General features: G+C 47.9%; 2 protein-coding genes across 5 annotated transcripts in view; both read right to left on the reverse strand.

Moving 5' to 3' along the window:
• LOC135368117 (hemicentin-1-like) overlaps positions 1-3395 on the reverse strand; it is a 46205-nt gene extending 42810 nt beyond the window's left edge. For 2 of the 4 annotated variants that reach the window (XM_064601206.1, XM_064601205.1), the window contains exons 1-2: positions 3146-3395; positions 1950-2228 (exon numbers count right to left, since the gene is read on the reverse strand). In XM_064601206.1, coding sequence (XP_064457276.1) covers positions 1950-2228; positions 3146-3332 — 466 coding nt within the window. In that variant the 5' untranslated portion in view covers positions 3333-3395. The remainder of the gene's footprint in view (positions 1-1949; positions 2229-3145) is intronic. The other 2 variants (XM_064601204.1, XM_064601203.1) reach the window with 2 other exon arrangements.
• A 2570-nt stretch (positions 3396-5965) lies between these two features.
• Positions 5966-9488, reverse strand: LOC135369395 (hemicentin-2-like). Its single transcript, XM_064602988.1, has 5 exons — positions 9428-9488; positions 7858-8148; positions 6290-6444; positions 6082-6205; positions 5966-5985 (listed from the first exon to the last, which is right to left on the reverse strand). The coding sequence occupies exons 1-5, from the start codon at positions 9486-9488 to the stop codon at positions 5966-5968; spliced, it is 651 nt and encodes a 216-aa protein (XP_064459058.1).
• Between the last annotated feature and the right edge of the window lie 2407 nt (positions 9489-11895).

Genomic DNA, 11895 nt, shown 5'->3' on the forward strand with positions numbered 1-11895 from the left:
ATATACCGAGTGTTTCAGTTAAATCCCCGGGCTAAATAATTCGCGAACGGGTGCACCAATCCACGAACTTTCTCTTTTACAAGTATCTGTCCGATACCACGTACAAGCTGCACACCGTGTGAATGAGTGGGAGGCGCTCATTACTAAAATAAAAATGCAAATGAGTTTCGTAAAAAAGCGTAACTTCCGAAGCAGGGCGCTGTCGGCATTAAAATGGGTACTACCCCTTTTGAGACCTTCAATGGACACCTTTTAGAGAAAAATCTGCCACCGCAGCGGGTCATTTGTTGCAGTAATTAATTGGTTTCGGTTTACGTATTTTTGTCGCGGCTGGTCGCGGCGCAGCGCAAAAGGACGCTCTTTCACTCTCTTATCCATCAATAAATTACGTCCTTACATTAATGAATTACACCAATGAATTACACCAATGAAATACGCCCTTTTGCGCTTCGCCGCGACCAGCCGCGACAAAAATACGTAAACCGAAACCAATTAATTACTGCAACAAATGACCCGCTTCGGTGGCAGATTTTTCTCTAAAAGGTGTCCACTGAAGGTCCCAAAAGGGGTAGTACCCATTTTAATGCCGACAGCGCCCTGCTTTAGAAGATACGCTTTTTGACGAAACTCATTTGCATTTTTATTTTAATAATGAGCGCCTCTCACTCATTCACACGGTGTGCAGCTTGTAGGTGGTATCGGACAGATACTTGTAAAAAAGAAAGTTCGTGGATTGGTGCACCCGTTCGCGAATTATTTAGCCCGGGGATTTAACTGAAACACCCGGTGTATATATATATATATATATTTCTTTCTTTCTTTTTTTTTGACGTGGTACTCTACTGAAGTGGGAGAGTGAACGTGCATTTTGTGGAGTGTTCGATGTGGGCTTTCAGAATATCACAACCGTTTTAACTGTTTAGGATATCGGCGTAGCTAGATGACCTTTACGGGAAGGGAAGAAAGCGCGTCAACCTTCTGTCTTGCGTACATAAAGAGTTCATAAGTCAAAATTAAGGAATACGCACCCGAGAATGGCCGAGATAACCGTCCATCACTCCGAATGACCGCCGCGAGACAGTGCACGTATGAAACGACCCAGTCGCAAAAACCAGGCTCCTGGCCTACGGGTCCCGGCTAAGTCAGGCAGAGGCTGTCTATGCTCCCTCGAATGCGCTCTTGTTCGCGGGCAGCGGAGTTAGTATAACAAGGGCAGACTCTCTTTGATGTATGAATGCAAGATTAGATTAAATTGGGCTCCATAGCACGTAGAACAAATTCAGCCCTAGAGAAGCCAGATCTTTTTGTTTTTTTCTGTCATTTGGGGGCGAACTCGTGCCTTCTCAGCAGGAAGGAAATGCCTCGTGAGGCAGCAATCTCATGCGACATCCAACATGGTGAACTCGTGCTGAGGAACGGGGGCAAAGAAGACAAGAAAAAAGAAGACAAAGAAGACAAGAGAAAAAGACCGCAGTCTTTTGTCCCTGTTCTTTAGCGATATGAAGGGAATTGCCTCAGGACGAGAGCCGCCGATATTTCGAACAGAGACTGTCTTTCTCCTGGGTGCTCAGAAGGAGGACAGTCTCTGTTCGCAATATCGGTGGCTCTCGTCCTGAGGCAAATCCCCTCATATGGATTTCTACCCTTCCCTCTGGATTTCCACCCTTCGTTCTTTAGCGATAGTTCGTTACGATGGGTGTTCACAAACTTGTCTAATTCCTCGCCCTGATGTAGCTTCACTTGAGCACGTCAATTCAGAAAAGAGAAACAGTGGTGTCAGCAGGACACCTTTCACTTTGCTTTTGATGCAAAGGTCGTATTCAACTAAGAAGTCTTGCCCATGACATGAACAGGCCATACTGGCCATTGGTTCTAGCGCTGCCTATCTTCTTCAGTGGTGGACACTATACCTTCGGTTTCCGTTTCTCTAATTGTTCGTAAGCACGTACCGACAACCGTAAGATTGACTCTTCGTTCCATCAGACCGGCTTCGTTCTGCGCCACACAGGTGTACACCCCGGCGTCCTCCAGTCGTACGCCACGAGGAAAGTTCAGGGAATGACCGACGGTCTCAGCTCTCTCACTTGTCTCCACCAACCGTTCGTTCCAATCCTTCCACGTGACAATCGGCGCAGGGATTCCTTGGCTTTCACACGAGAGACGCACGGCGCTGCCGACTGTGGCAGTGACAGCCTCTCTGTAGCCATCACTACGTAGGGTTGGTGGCACTGTAACGCATAGAGATTCACAATCAGCACACAATAGGGTAACCAAAACGCTAGTGCTATGATAGCATCATGGCGGTGCTCTTGTGTTCTTCGTTTATAGCGTCCCGATGGCGAACAACCAACAAATACAAAGGCAGAAACCAAGGCGTGCCTTCGCATTTTCCATAGAATAAAATGAATCCTAACAAATCGCCTTTTCTAAACATATTGTGTGGTTTTCTCTAAAACGTTTGATATGTAATTAAAACCTTTTGTCATCGTTGTTGTTGTAATCGTCAGTTATTTCGGCCGTTTGTGGACGACACGCTCATGCGCTAACGCTCGCATATATGAAGACAGAATAGGAGAAGCCGGCAAAATCCGTGCGTTCCTTTTCAAGGCCCCCGGCTGCAGTTTAGCGAACTTCGATCTATGATGAATTACGTTCCTAAAAATGGCGTTAGAACGCGTTTTAGATAGCTGGCTTTGGGAAATACTCGTAACGTTGTAGAGATCGAAGAGCCCGATATACATAGAGCACGCCCGTTCTGGCGGACTAGGTGGCCTTAGAATCAGGCAGGAATGTTAAGCGAGACGAGAAGATTTCAGTAACGTAACTTTGGTACACTCTTAAAAATGAACTTCACCGCATAGCACGCTCTTAGCCAACCATAATCTCGAACGATATCGTTATCTGCCCTGATTTGATGGAACGGGAGGCGTACGCCTTTTTTGTGACACTTATGCTGTTCATAATTGTCACAGAAAAGGCGTACGCCTCCCGTTTTCGACAAATCAAGTCAGATAACGATATCATTCGAGATGGTGGTTGGCTAGGAGCGTGCAATGAGGTGAAGTTCATTTGTAAGAGTGTAGGATTCTGAAGACAGGAGATTTAGTCCGTAGTGACACTTTAACAATGTCCTACCGCTACTTACCCTGCACTGTGAGTGAGATATTCAACTCAGCAAATCCTGCTGCACTGACAGCCGTGCACTTGTACGTTCCCGCGTCGTGAACGCCAAGTGTATGCAGGACCACAGACCGATTGGAAGAGGCCATTTTGTGGCCATGTCTATACCAGGACACAAGTGGTTCGGGATCTCCCAGGACGGGACAGTCCATAGAAATATTAGCTCCAGTGACTCGCTTAAGTTCCGTTTGTGTCACTGATGTATTGAAAAACGGGGGAACTGAAAGAGAGAGAGAGAGCAAAAAAAAAAATTCCGTGCAGCTGTACAACCTTGTTACTCCATGAAGAGCCTGAGACTGCGCAACACTCTCAAGAAGGGCAACACCAAACCAGCAATGATTTATTCACAAACACAACCAAAGTTAGATACCCCATGAAAACTCAGACCTGACCACTATTCCCACACTCTTAAAAATGAACATCACCGCATAGCACGCTCCTAGCCAACCATCATCTCGAATGATATCGTTATCTGCCCTGATTTGTTGAAAACGAGAGGCGTACGCCTTTTTGTGACACTTATGCTGTTCATAATTGTCACAGAAATGGCGTACGCCTCCCGTTTTCAACAAATAAGGGCATATAACGATATCATTCGAGATGATGGTTGGCTAGGAGCGTGCTATGCGGTGAAGTTCATTTTTAAGAGTGCAGGAAAAGGCTCTAAACGGAAACTTGTATGCGCTCAGCCGTGAGAAACGGGTTACCACGAATCCACCAGGCTGGATCGCCACGGAATCTGGCTATTTAGTGGGCCAAATACATGGATAGGCTGCTTAATGCAGGTTGTTCACAACAGTTGATACTCAGTTCGTTCCCGTTTCGAGTGTCGCATAAGAAGTCCCTTTGATAAGCTGATAAGCCCATTTGATTTGGGCAGAGCTTTAGTAACTCGTTATCATAAAATTTAGCACAATTTAAACGCGAATTCTGGACAGCATGAGGCTCGACCGTTTATAGTAAGGCTGTTAGGTGAGAACAACTCATTCCGTTTTCACGATGCAAAGTGGATTGTGTGGGGGGGGGGGGATTCCCTGAACTCTTTCCTTTGTTGCCTGCGCGAAAAATGTTGCGTATTCTATGCCACTAAAGTGTGAATGCATGTACATTAGCCAGGCATTTCAGTGAATTAATGAAAGATTGGGGCAGCACAAACGGTGTTCCGACTGTAATTTAGCGGCTCATATGCCAGAATGTAATAATTGTGAACCGCATTGGAAGGAAGCATCTATCGTCTCAGGGGAGCCTTTAACACGAACCTGCCTGTTAAATTGGTTTCGATTGATGTGGTTCATTACATTATGGGCGCGTTGCCTACACGTCAGAGGACCGATAAAAGAATAATTATTCCTCTACGTATTGTACTTGGCAAGATACAGGCCATCGAACACACTCCCTGGCGAAAGCAAACGTCACAGAGCTCAGAGTTGCGTTCATGCCCATTGGGAGCCGTAAGCACGTGACCTTTCGTGCGCTGCCTCATTGGCTCCCCCCCCCCCCCCGCATGAGTAGCATCTTTTGTGGCAGTTATCACATATACATACGGCCACCTACCAGCTCCGGTGGCGCAGCGGTAACGCGTGCGCTTGGAGACTGGGAGGTCTGCGGTTCGAATCCGCGGGCCGGCTGTGCCGTCTGGGGTTTTTCCTGGGTTTCCCTCAGATGTGTAATAGGCGTATGCCGGCACAGTTCCCCTGAAGTCGGCCCATGGACGCAGCTATCCTCCCCCCGAGCGGATTCCGCTCGGTCTTCCACTTCACCCTTTCCTCTCCTCCTCTCCACCACCTTTCCCTTCCTGAGAAACATGCCGCCTAATCAGGCAGGCAGACCTCTCGGGTTCCTCCCAACGACACTCCTCCTCCTCCTCCTACGGCCACCTCTCGTTGGGGAAGCACGATACACAGCGCACATAAGACAAGACCTCTCCGTATTATTTTTAGTCCGTCCAACTCCAACAAGGGCGAAGTAAAGAAAACTTCGTCCTTGGTGTCTTATGTGCGCTGTGTATCATGCTTCCCTAGTATGTAACCGACTATCCCCCCTACCACACTGTACACCTCTCTCTCCTAGAATCAGAAGTGATAACCACATCATCTTGTGCAATGGTTGGCATTCGTGCTATGTCGTGAAGCTCTGTTTTTAGAGTGTCGAAGCAAGCATTCTTAAACCATAACTACACCACACGGTAACGGTGGATGCCACCAATTGTACCAAATGATGCCATTGTCACTCCTGACTCCTGGAAAGCGCGGGGCCTACGCCCTTTTGTGACAATTAACGTAACTGCGTCATTGGCAGCAAAAGGCGCAGACTCCCGTTTGTAACTAGGAATAGAAATAGAAAGAAAAAAAATGGAAACATAGGTCGCACTTGCGCGACCAGCTGTTCCAGGACGCTTAATGTGTGGAAACACTAAACGATTTAAAAAATTCTTCCAGCACAGATGTCCTTGAGGTAGTTCGTCAGTGCACACAACGCAGGTTGTTGGCGCTGCCTTGGCCAGCTCCCCAGTGCCTTCTCAAGACTATATAGTCGGTTGTCAAGTTTCGCGAGGGCGTTCTTCAGTATTCGCCGACTAGAGTCGAAGCTTCGGCAGGTGACCAGCACGCGCTCCGTGTTCTCCACAGTTCCACAAGTTGAACAGTTCGGCGATCCAACGACACCTATCTTATGAAGGAATGCTGCTGCTGCGAAAGGGACGTTTAGTCGCAGGAGATGAATCTTACAGCTACTACTTACTTACTAATCTACTTAGAGGGATGGCGGTTGATTGACTAAGAGCGTGCTACGCGCTGGAGTTCTGCCCTATGGAGTGTGAAGCTCTTTCGTTAGAATGAACCACACCGTTTTGTGAAAAAAAAAAAAAAATGGCGTTACCGAGTACGAACCAATAAGCCTTACCTAGCACACGAACCGTGTAGTTGACGTAAGCCATGCCGACTTCATTAACAGCTTCGCAGATATAAGTTCCAGAATCGGCGAATGTTGCGTTAACTATTCTGAGCTGGTGCGTATCTGGTAGGACCTGCAATTTACGGTGCGTATGTTGTTAGTCGGTCCCCGCCTCCATCAAAGTCACTTTTTCGTCATTCAAATTAGGAATACACACCTTCACACGGTCGTCGCCATTTTCGATGGGTTCCCCGTTCTTGGACCACGAGACGACCACTTCACCAGAGCCTTCATAATTACAGTCCAGGGCGAGAGATTCACGCTGTAAAACTTGAAGAGTCGTATTTCGCGGAACGGCTATCGACGGGGGAGCTATCGACAAAAGAGAGAAAGATATATATTTTATTGACACTCCTCTAGACTGGTTCATTCCCCGAGAGCGTGAGCCATGACGTGGTCCACCTCTGGTGAGGCTGACAACGGCAAGTTCTTTCAGCAATAGCAATACCACCACCACCCCCTTCTCCAATCGTGGACACGGTCTCCCAGCTTGCCAGTACTTATGCAAGTTTGTCGAGGGCACACATATCGCTGTGCAACGCTCAAGTAGCAGTGAAACTGTATTTAGACTGCTTAAGCCCCTCAAAAAGTTCATCAATAACTTCATCAGAAGCGGTTACGCGAAATGAAGGGCATTTTGTTTATTTGTTACAAATTTTCACCAACAAAAGCTACGGGAGCAGCACAAGTGCCAGCTTCGCAGGCCCATTATTCGGCCAGGCGGACATTCTATAGGAGAAAGTATGTAACACCAAGACCAGATGACACGGTTCGGTGGAATATCTCCCCCCTTGCGGTGAAACTCCCCAATCGTCTTCCTAAAAATAAAGTTGGGTAGAAATCCAGCGAACCGGTAGGGAAATACGAAGGCAGTTGCCTCAGGACGAGAGCCGACGATATTTCGAACAGAGTTTCAAATATTGCGAACAGATATTTCGAAATATCGGCGGCTCTCGTCCTGAGAGGAAGCAGTAAGCAGGACTTCTGTATCTAGATGGCGTTGACTCGACCCACTTGGAATGGGTTCCTGCTACGTCAGGAAATGACGTAGACATCACTCACTCTCTATTCGCCCTCTCAATGCTTACAAACAGAAGGCACTACCGGAAGTAGTCTATAGGGTTCCCCGCGTTAGCGGCTACATGTGGCGCCACGCCCTGTCACTCATTTGAGTTAACCCCTTTCACTATTTGTAAACAGTGAAAGGGTTTAACTGAAATCAGCCGCTGACGCGGGGAACCCTAGACGACTTCCGGTTGTAGATTTCTGTTTGTAAACATTGAAAGGGTGTATACAGCATTGCGGAAAGAATGGAAGTAATTCTGTAGAAGGTGTCCAAATCAAAGATAATCTCGCGCGTGCTCCACACCCTTAAAGATGAACTTCACCACATAGCACGCACCTAGCCAACCATAATCTCGAATGATATCATTATCTGCCCTGATTTGTTGAAAACGGGAGGCGTACGCCTTTTTTGTGACAATTATGAACAGCATAAGTGTCACAAAAAGGCGTACGCCTCCCGTTTTGAGCAAATCAGGGCAGATAACGATATCATTCGAGATTATGGTTGGATAGGAGCGTGCTATGCGGTGAAGTTCGTTTTTAAGAGTGCAGAGCAGCCACAATTATTGTTTGCGTTATTTCGCGTGTCTGTTATTTATGCGTGTTACCTGGAGTATCGAAATCGATATCGGTTATCAAGCAACGAAAGAACCGTCTTACTCATAACTTCCACGATTGTTGTGAACGCGTTCTTCCCGGCAACGTTAGCAGCGATACAGGTGTAGCTTCCAGAGTTTTCGTTCTCCGCGTGAGCAGTTTTCAAGCTCCTCTTGTCCACAGAAAGGATGCTGTTCCCTGGAAGTCCGTGGCCATTCAGGTTGTATCCGTTGTGCTGCCACGTGACGCTCACGGTGTAACGGTCCTGGCTCGTGACTGGACATTCGACGACGAAATTTTCTCCTCGGATAACTCGGATTACGTTTTCCTTCGTTGCATTGAAGTAGGGCGGTTCTGCAAAAGCACAGAAAGAACGTCCTTTAGTAGTTTTTCTTTTTCTTTTTTTTTAAGGTGCCTCTACGGATGGAAAATGTAGAGGCTTGGGTCAAAATCCGCTTGGCAAAAGTAACAACAAAAATATAAAACACTGAAGCTTTCCTTTAATGGATACAAGCTTTCATGCAGTGGACTGCACTTCGTCAGGTACCTGACCTGACCTCAGCTACCTGACCAGCCCACTGCATGAAAGGTTGTATCCATTAAAAGAAAGCTTCAGTGTTTTATATTTTGCTGTTACTCGTGCCTCCACGGACTAAGATGATGCTACTTCGTGTCTATATCAACCTTCTTCAGAGACTCACCACGCAAAGATATAAATACCGTCAGTGACAATTTCGCGTTTTTTTTCGCGATGTTTTTCTCTGCCAGTAGCTGTCGCGACAAGACAGAAATCCACCTTCCGGAAACAATGTTGCCCGAGTGATGAATACTGAATACTAGCAATTACGTAGTGGAATTAGTGCACATCGGTATTGTAGGGTACAGTCTAAAAAACAGAACATCACTGCACAGCCCGCTGTGCGCCAATCATTGCCGCGAATGATAGGGTTATCGCTTTTTATTCGGGGAGGGAGGGAGGCGTACGCCTTCTGTGTCAATTATCATATATCCAAATTGATACAAAGAGGCGCACGCCCCCCTCTCTCTTTGAATCGGAAACGATAACCCTATCACTCCTGGGAAATGGTTGGTGCAGAGCGTGCTATGCGGTGAAGTCCAGTTTTTAGAGTGTAGCCCTCTGAAGGCCAACCATTGTACTGAATGATACCTTTAATTACTGTTGATTTGCTGGAAACGGGAGGCGTATTCTTTTTCGTGATACTTATGCAGTTATGTTAAGTACCCCGAAAAGGGGAAAATGCCTTCCACAAATCAAAAGTGATAAAGGTGTCATTCCAGTGCAATGGTTGGCGTTCAGAGTGCTATGCGTTCTGTGTTTAGAGTGTAGCACGCTGCGCGCTAACCACTGCCACTTCTAAAGGCCGGCCCGCATGGTGCGTGTTTCAGCGAATACCACGCTGCGTAAAACTCTGCGTGGCCACGCACCGTGAAAAAATACGCCTGTCAAACCGCATGGGACGCAAATCCCGCTGCTGCGTGCACAGCGGGTTTGGCGTATGTCCTTTACGAAGTGTTGGCAACGTTCTCTCCTCCTTCCTGTTCCGTCCTGAAATGGTTGTTTTTGTGTGCGTTCCTCTGTAATTGATTCGCATTTGGTAAAATGGACCATCACGAGCAAAAGCTGAATTGTACTTGGAGATGTCCTTCTGCAGCTTTTTCGTAAGAGCGGTCATTGTTAAAAAGGAAGTAGGTTATACTGGACGGGAACCAGAAGTGACTTGCTGCGCCGTGATTGGTTGACGTCTGTGAACTGACTGCTGCGTTAAACCAATCAAACCTGCTCTCATGCAGTGAATCACGCGCTAGAAGCAGCTGCGACATATATTTCGCAGCGGCATAGCAATTTCTGGCTATCCCGCCATATTCGTTTTCGGGTCTTTCCATAAGAAGTATGGATGTCATGCTCAGTCTGTCACGCGTAGGGCAATATTGCTCCTCAAAAGTCGATTTCCGCGTCTGCTGGCAGTATTTGAACGTGTGGCGGAGAGCGGAGACCGAGAAGGAGCGAGCACGCGGTGACATCGCCGACTCTTTGGAAAATACGAAACAAGGAACTCACAATAAATCCACGCATGGATTCACAAGAAAGTTTTGCGGGTTCTTTCGAATTCCTAGAAGCGTCCACTGACGGCACTTATACGAGGCTTTTTTAACTCATCTACGGATTCTTAAAAAAAAACGAATGAGAGAGAGAGAGAGAGCTATGACAGGATCATATATGTCATTTGTGCGGTTGAGTTATGCACCGTTTTTGAGCCGAGCCCGACCCAGAGAGGAAGAAGAGGCACCATAGAGGAAGCACCAATCTCCCTTAGTGGCTCACGGCCATCATCACATTGGACGAAGAAGAAGAAGAAGCACACGCCCCGTGTGCTGTAAACAGTTTTCAACGTTCTCCCCGAGTAGACTGCGCTGCGCTTTCAATATGGCGGCGTCCACGAGAATACAGTGTATACGAACAGATGGACATCCTCTCGAAAGGTCATGGATGTACTATAGATAACTAATCACTAACTCTTTAATTAGTGGAATTCGGGGGAAAGCGATATAGCAGAATACTCGTTTAAAGCCGTTCCACTTCACCGTTCACTGATGCTTCAGTACTACTAGTTGGGTCGTCTGCTGCATTCTGCATCCCAGAGGATGGAATTGGGCACGGGTTCTCTTATGTCTTCTGCCGAGGCCGAGGCATTCGCAATACTGGCCGCTTTGAGGCACGTCTCATCGTTGGCGCCCAGGGCCTGGACGATCCTGACCGACAGTAAAGTCGACAGTAAAGTGGACGATCCTGACCGACAGTATTGCAAGGCTCTCGAGGCGCTGGCCTTCTACTCTGCTGCAGTTGTCGCCGACACCTACACCACAACCATCGCCCTGCACTCCGAATTTGTATCGCTGTGACCCGGCGTGGTATTCCAGTAGACTCGGAGTCATGTCGGACTTTCTGGGAATGCTCGTGAGGACGCTCTCGCTCGACACACTGAGCAGCCAACTGTGCTTCCCCTTACTCTCCCTATGTGCCAGCTGAAAATCAGCCGTTTTATTGCCAACTGCACGCAGCTCTCTCAGCAAGAAGCCATACCCACAAATGCCTTCCTTAAATCCATTGATCCACTAATGGCACATGCTGTACCTGGCCGCATCCCGCGCATCGAGGAGTCGTTGCTTCATCGGCATGCGACTGAATGTGGCACGAACTGCACTCCTCCTGTTTAAAATGAGCCAACTTCCATCACCTCTTTGCCCCACGTGTCATGTAGAAGCTGACGTGCAACACATACTCCTGGCCTGTCAGCGGTACGAAGGTCACCGGTCCAGTCCAGGGGCGGATCCAGGCCCTGGGTTTGGGGGGCGGTTTCATTGTTGAAGCGCGTAGTGGGGGAGGGGAGAGAGGGAAATGCAATGTATAAACTGACGTTTTTTGGGGGGCGATCGCCCCCGCCCTCTGGATCCGCCATTGGTCCAGTCTCCGGTGCCGTCTCGCTCATGTAGGCTACCGAGAGCTTTCCCTGGCGGTGCTACTTGGCCCTACTGAGCACACGGAAATCACGTCTGCGCTGACACGATTCCTTCGGGAAGCGAAACTCTTGGGCACTCTCACACCTCCTACACTCTAAAAAGAGAACTTCACCGCATTGCACGCTCTGCACCATCCTTTGCCCAAAATGATAGGGTTATAGCTTCTGATTCGAAACAGAGAGCGGAGCGTACGCCTTTTTGTGTCAATTTGGATACATGATAATTGACACAAAAAGGCGTACGCCACCCCTGTCTCTTCGAATCAGAAGGGATAACCCTATCATTCGTAGCAGTGATTAGCGCAGAACGTGCTATATGCGGTGAAGTTCTGTGTTTGGAGCGTATATGACTAGCTGCACAACGATTAGTGAAGGAGCTGTCTTTTCCTGTACTTCTTATTAATTTTCTGTGCCTCTGCTGCTTCATCTTCCTTTTCGGTTTGCTTTCGGGAATAGCAAGCCTACATCACGGCTAACCTCTTCCCTCTTTTTTTGTCAGCGCTAGACGTATCCCCCCGTTCCGCTTTCAGGTTATCCCGAAACCGCGCCGGTCGCGAACCCA

This window comes from Ornithodoros turicata, chromosome 9 (genome assembly GCF_037126465.1).
Source record: "Ornithodoros turicata isolate Travis chromosome 9, ASM3712646v1, whole genome shotgun sequence".
Lineage (NCBI taxonomy): Eukaryota > Metazoa > Arthropoda > Arachnida > Ixodida > Argasidae > Ornithodoros > Ornithodoros turicata.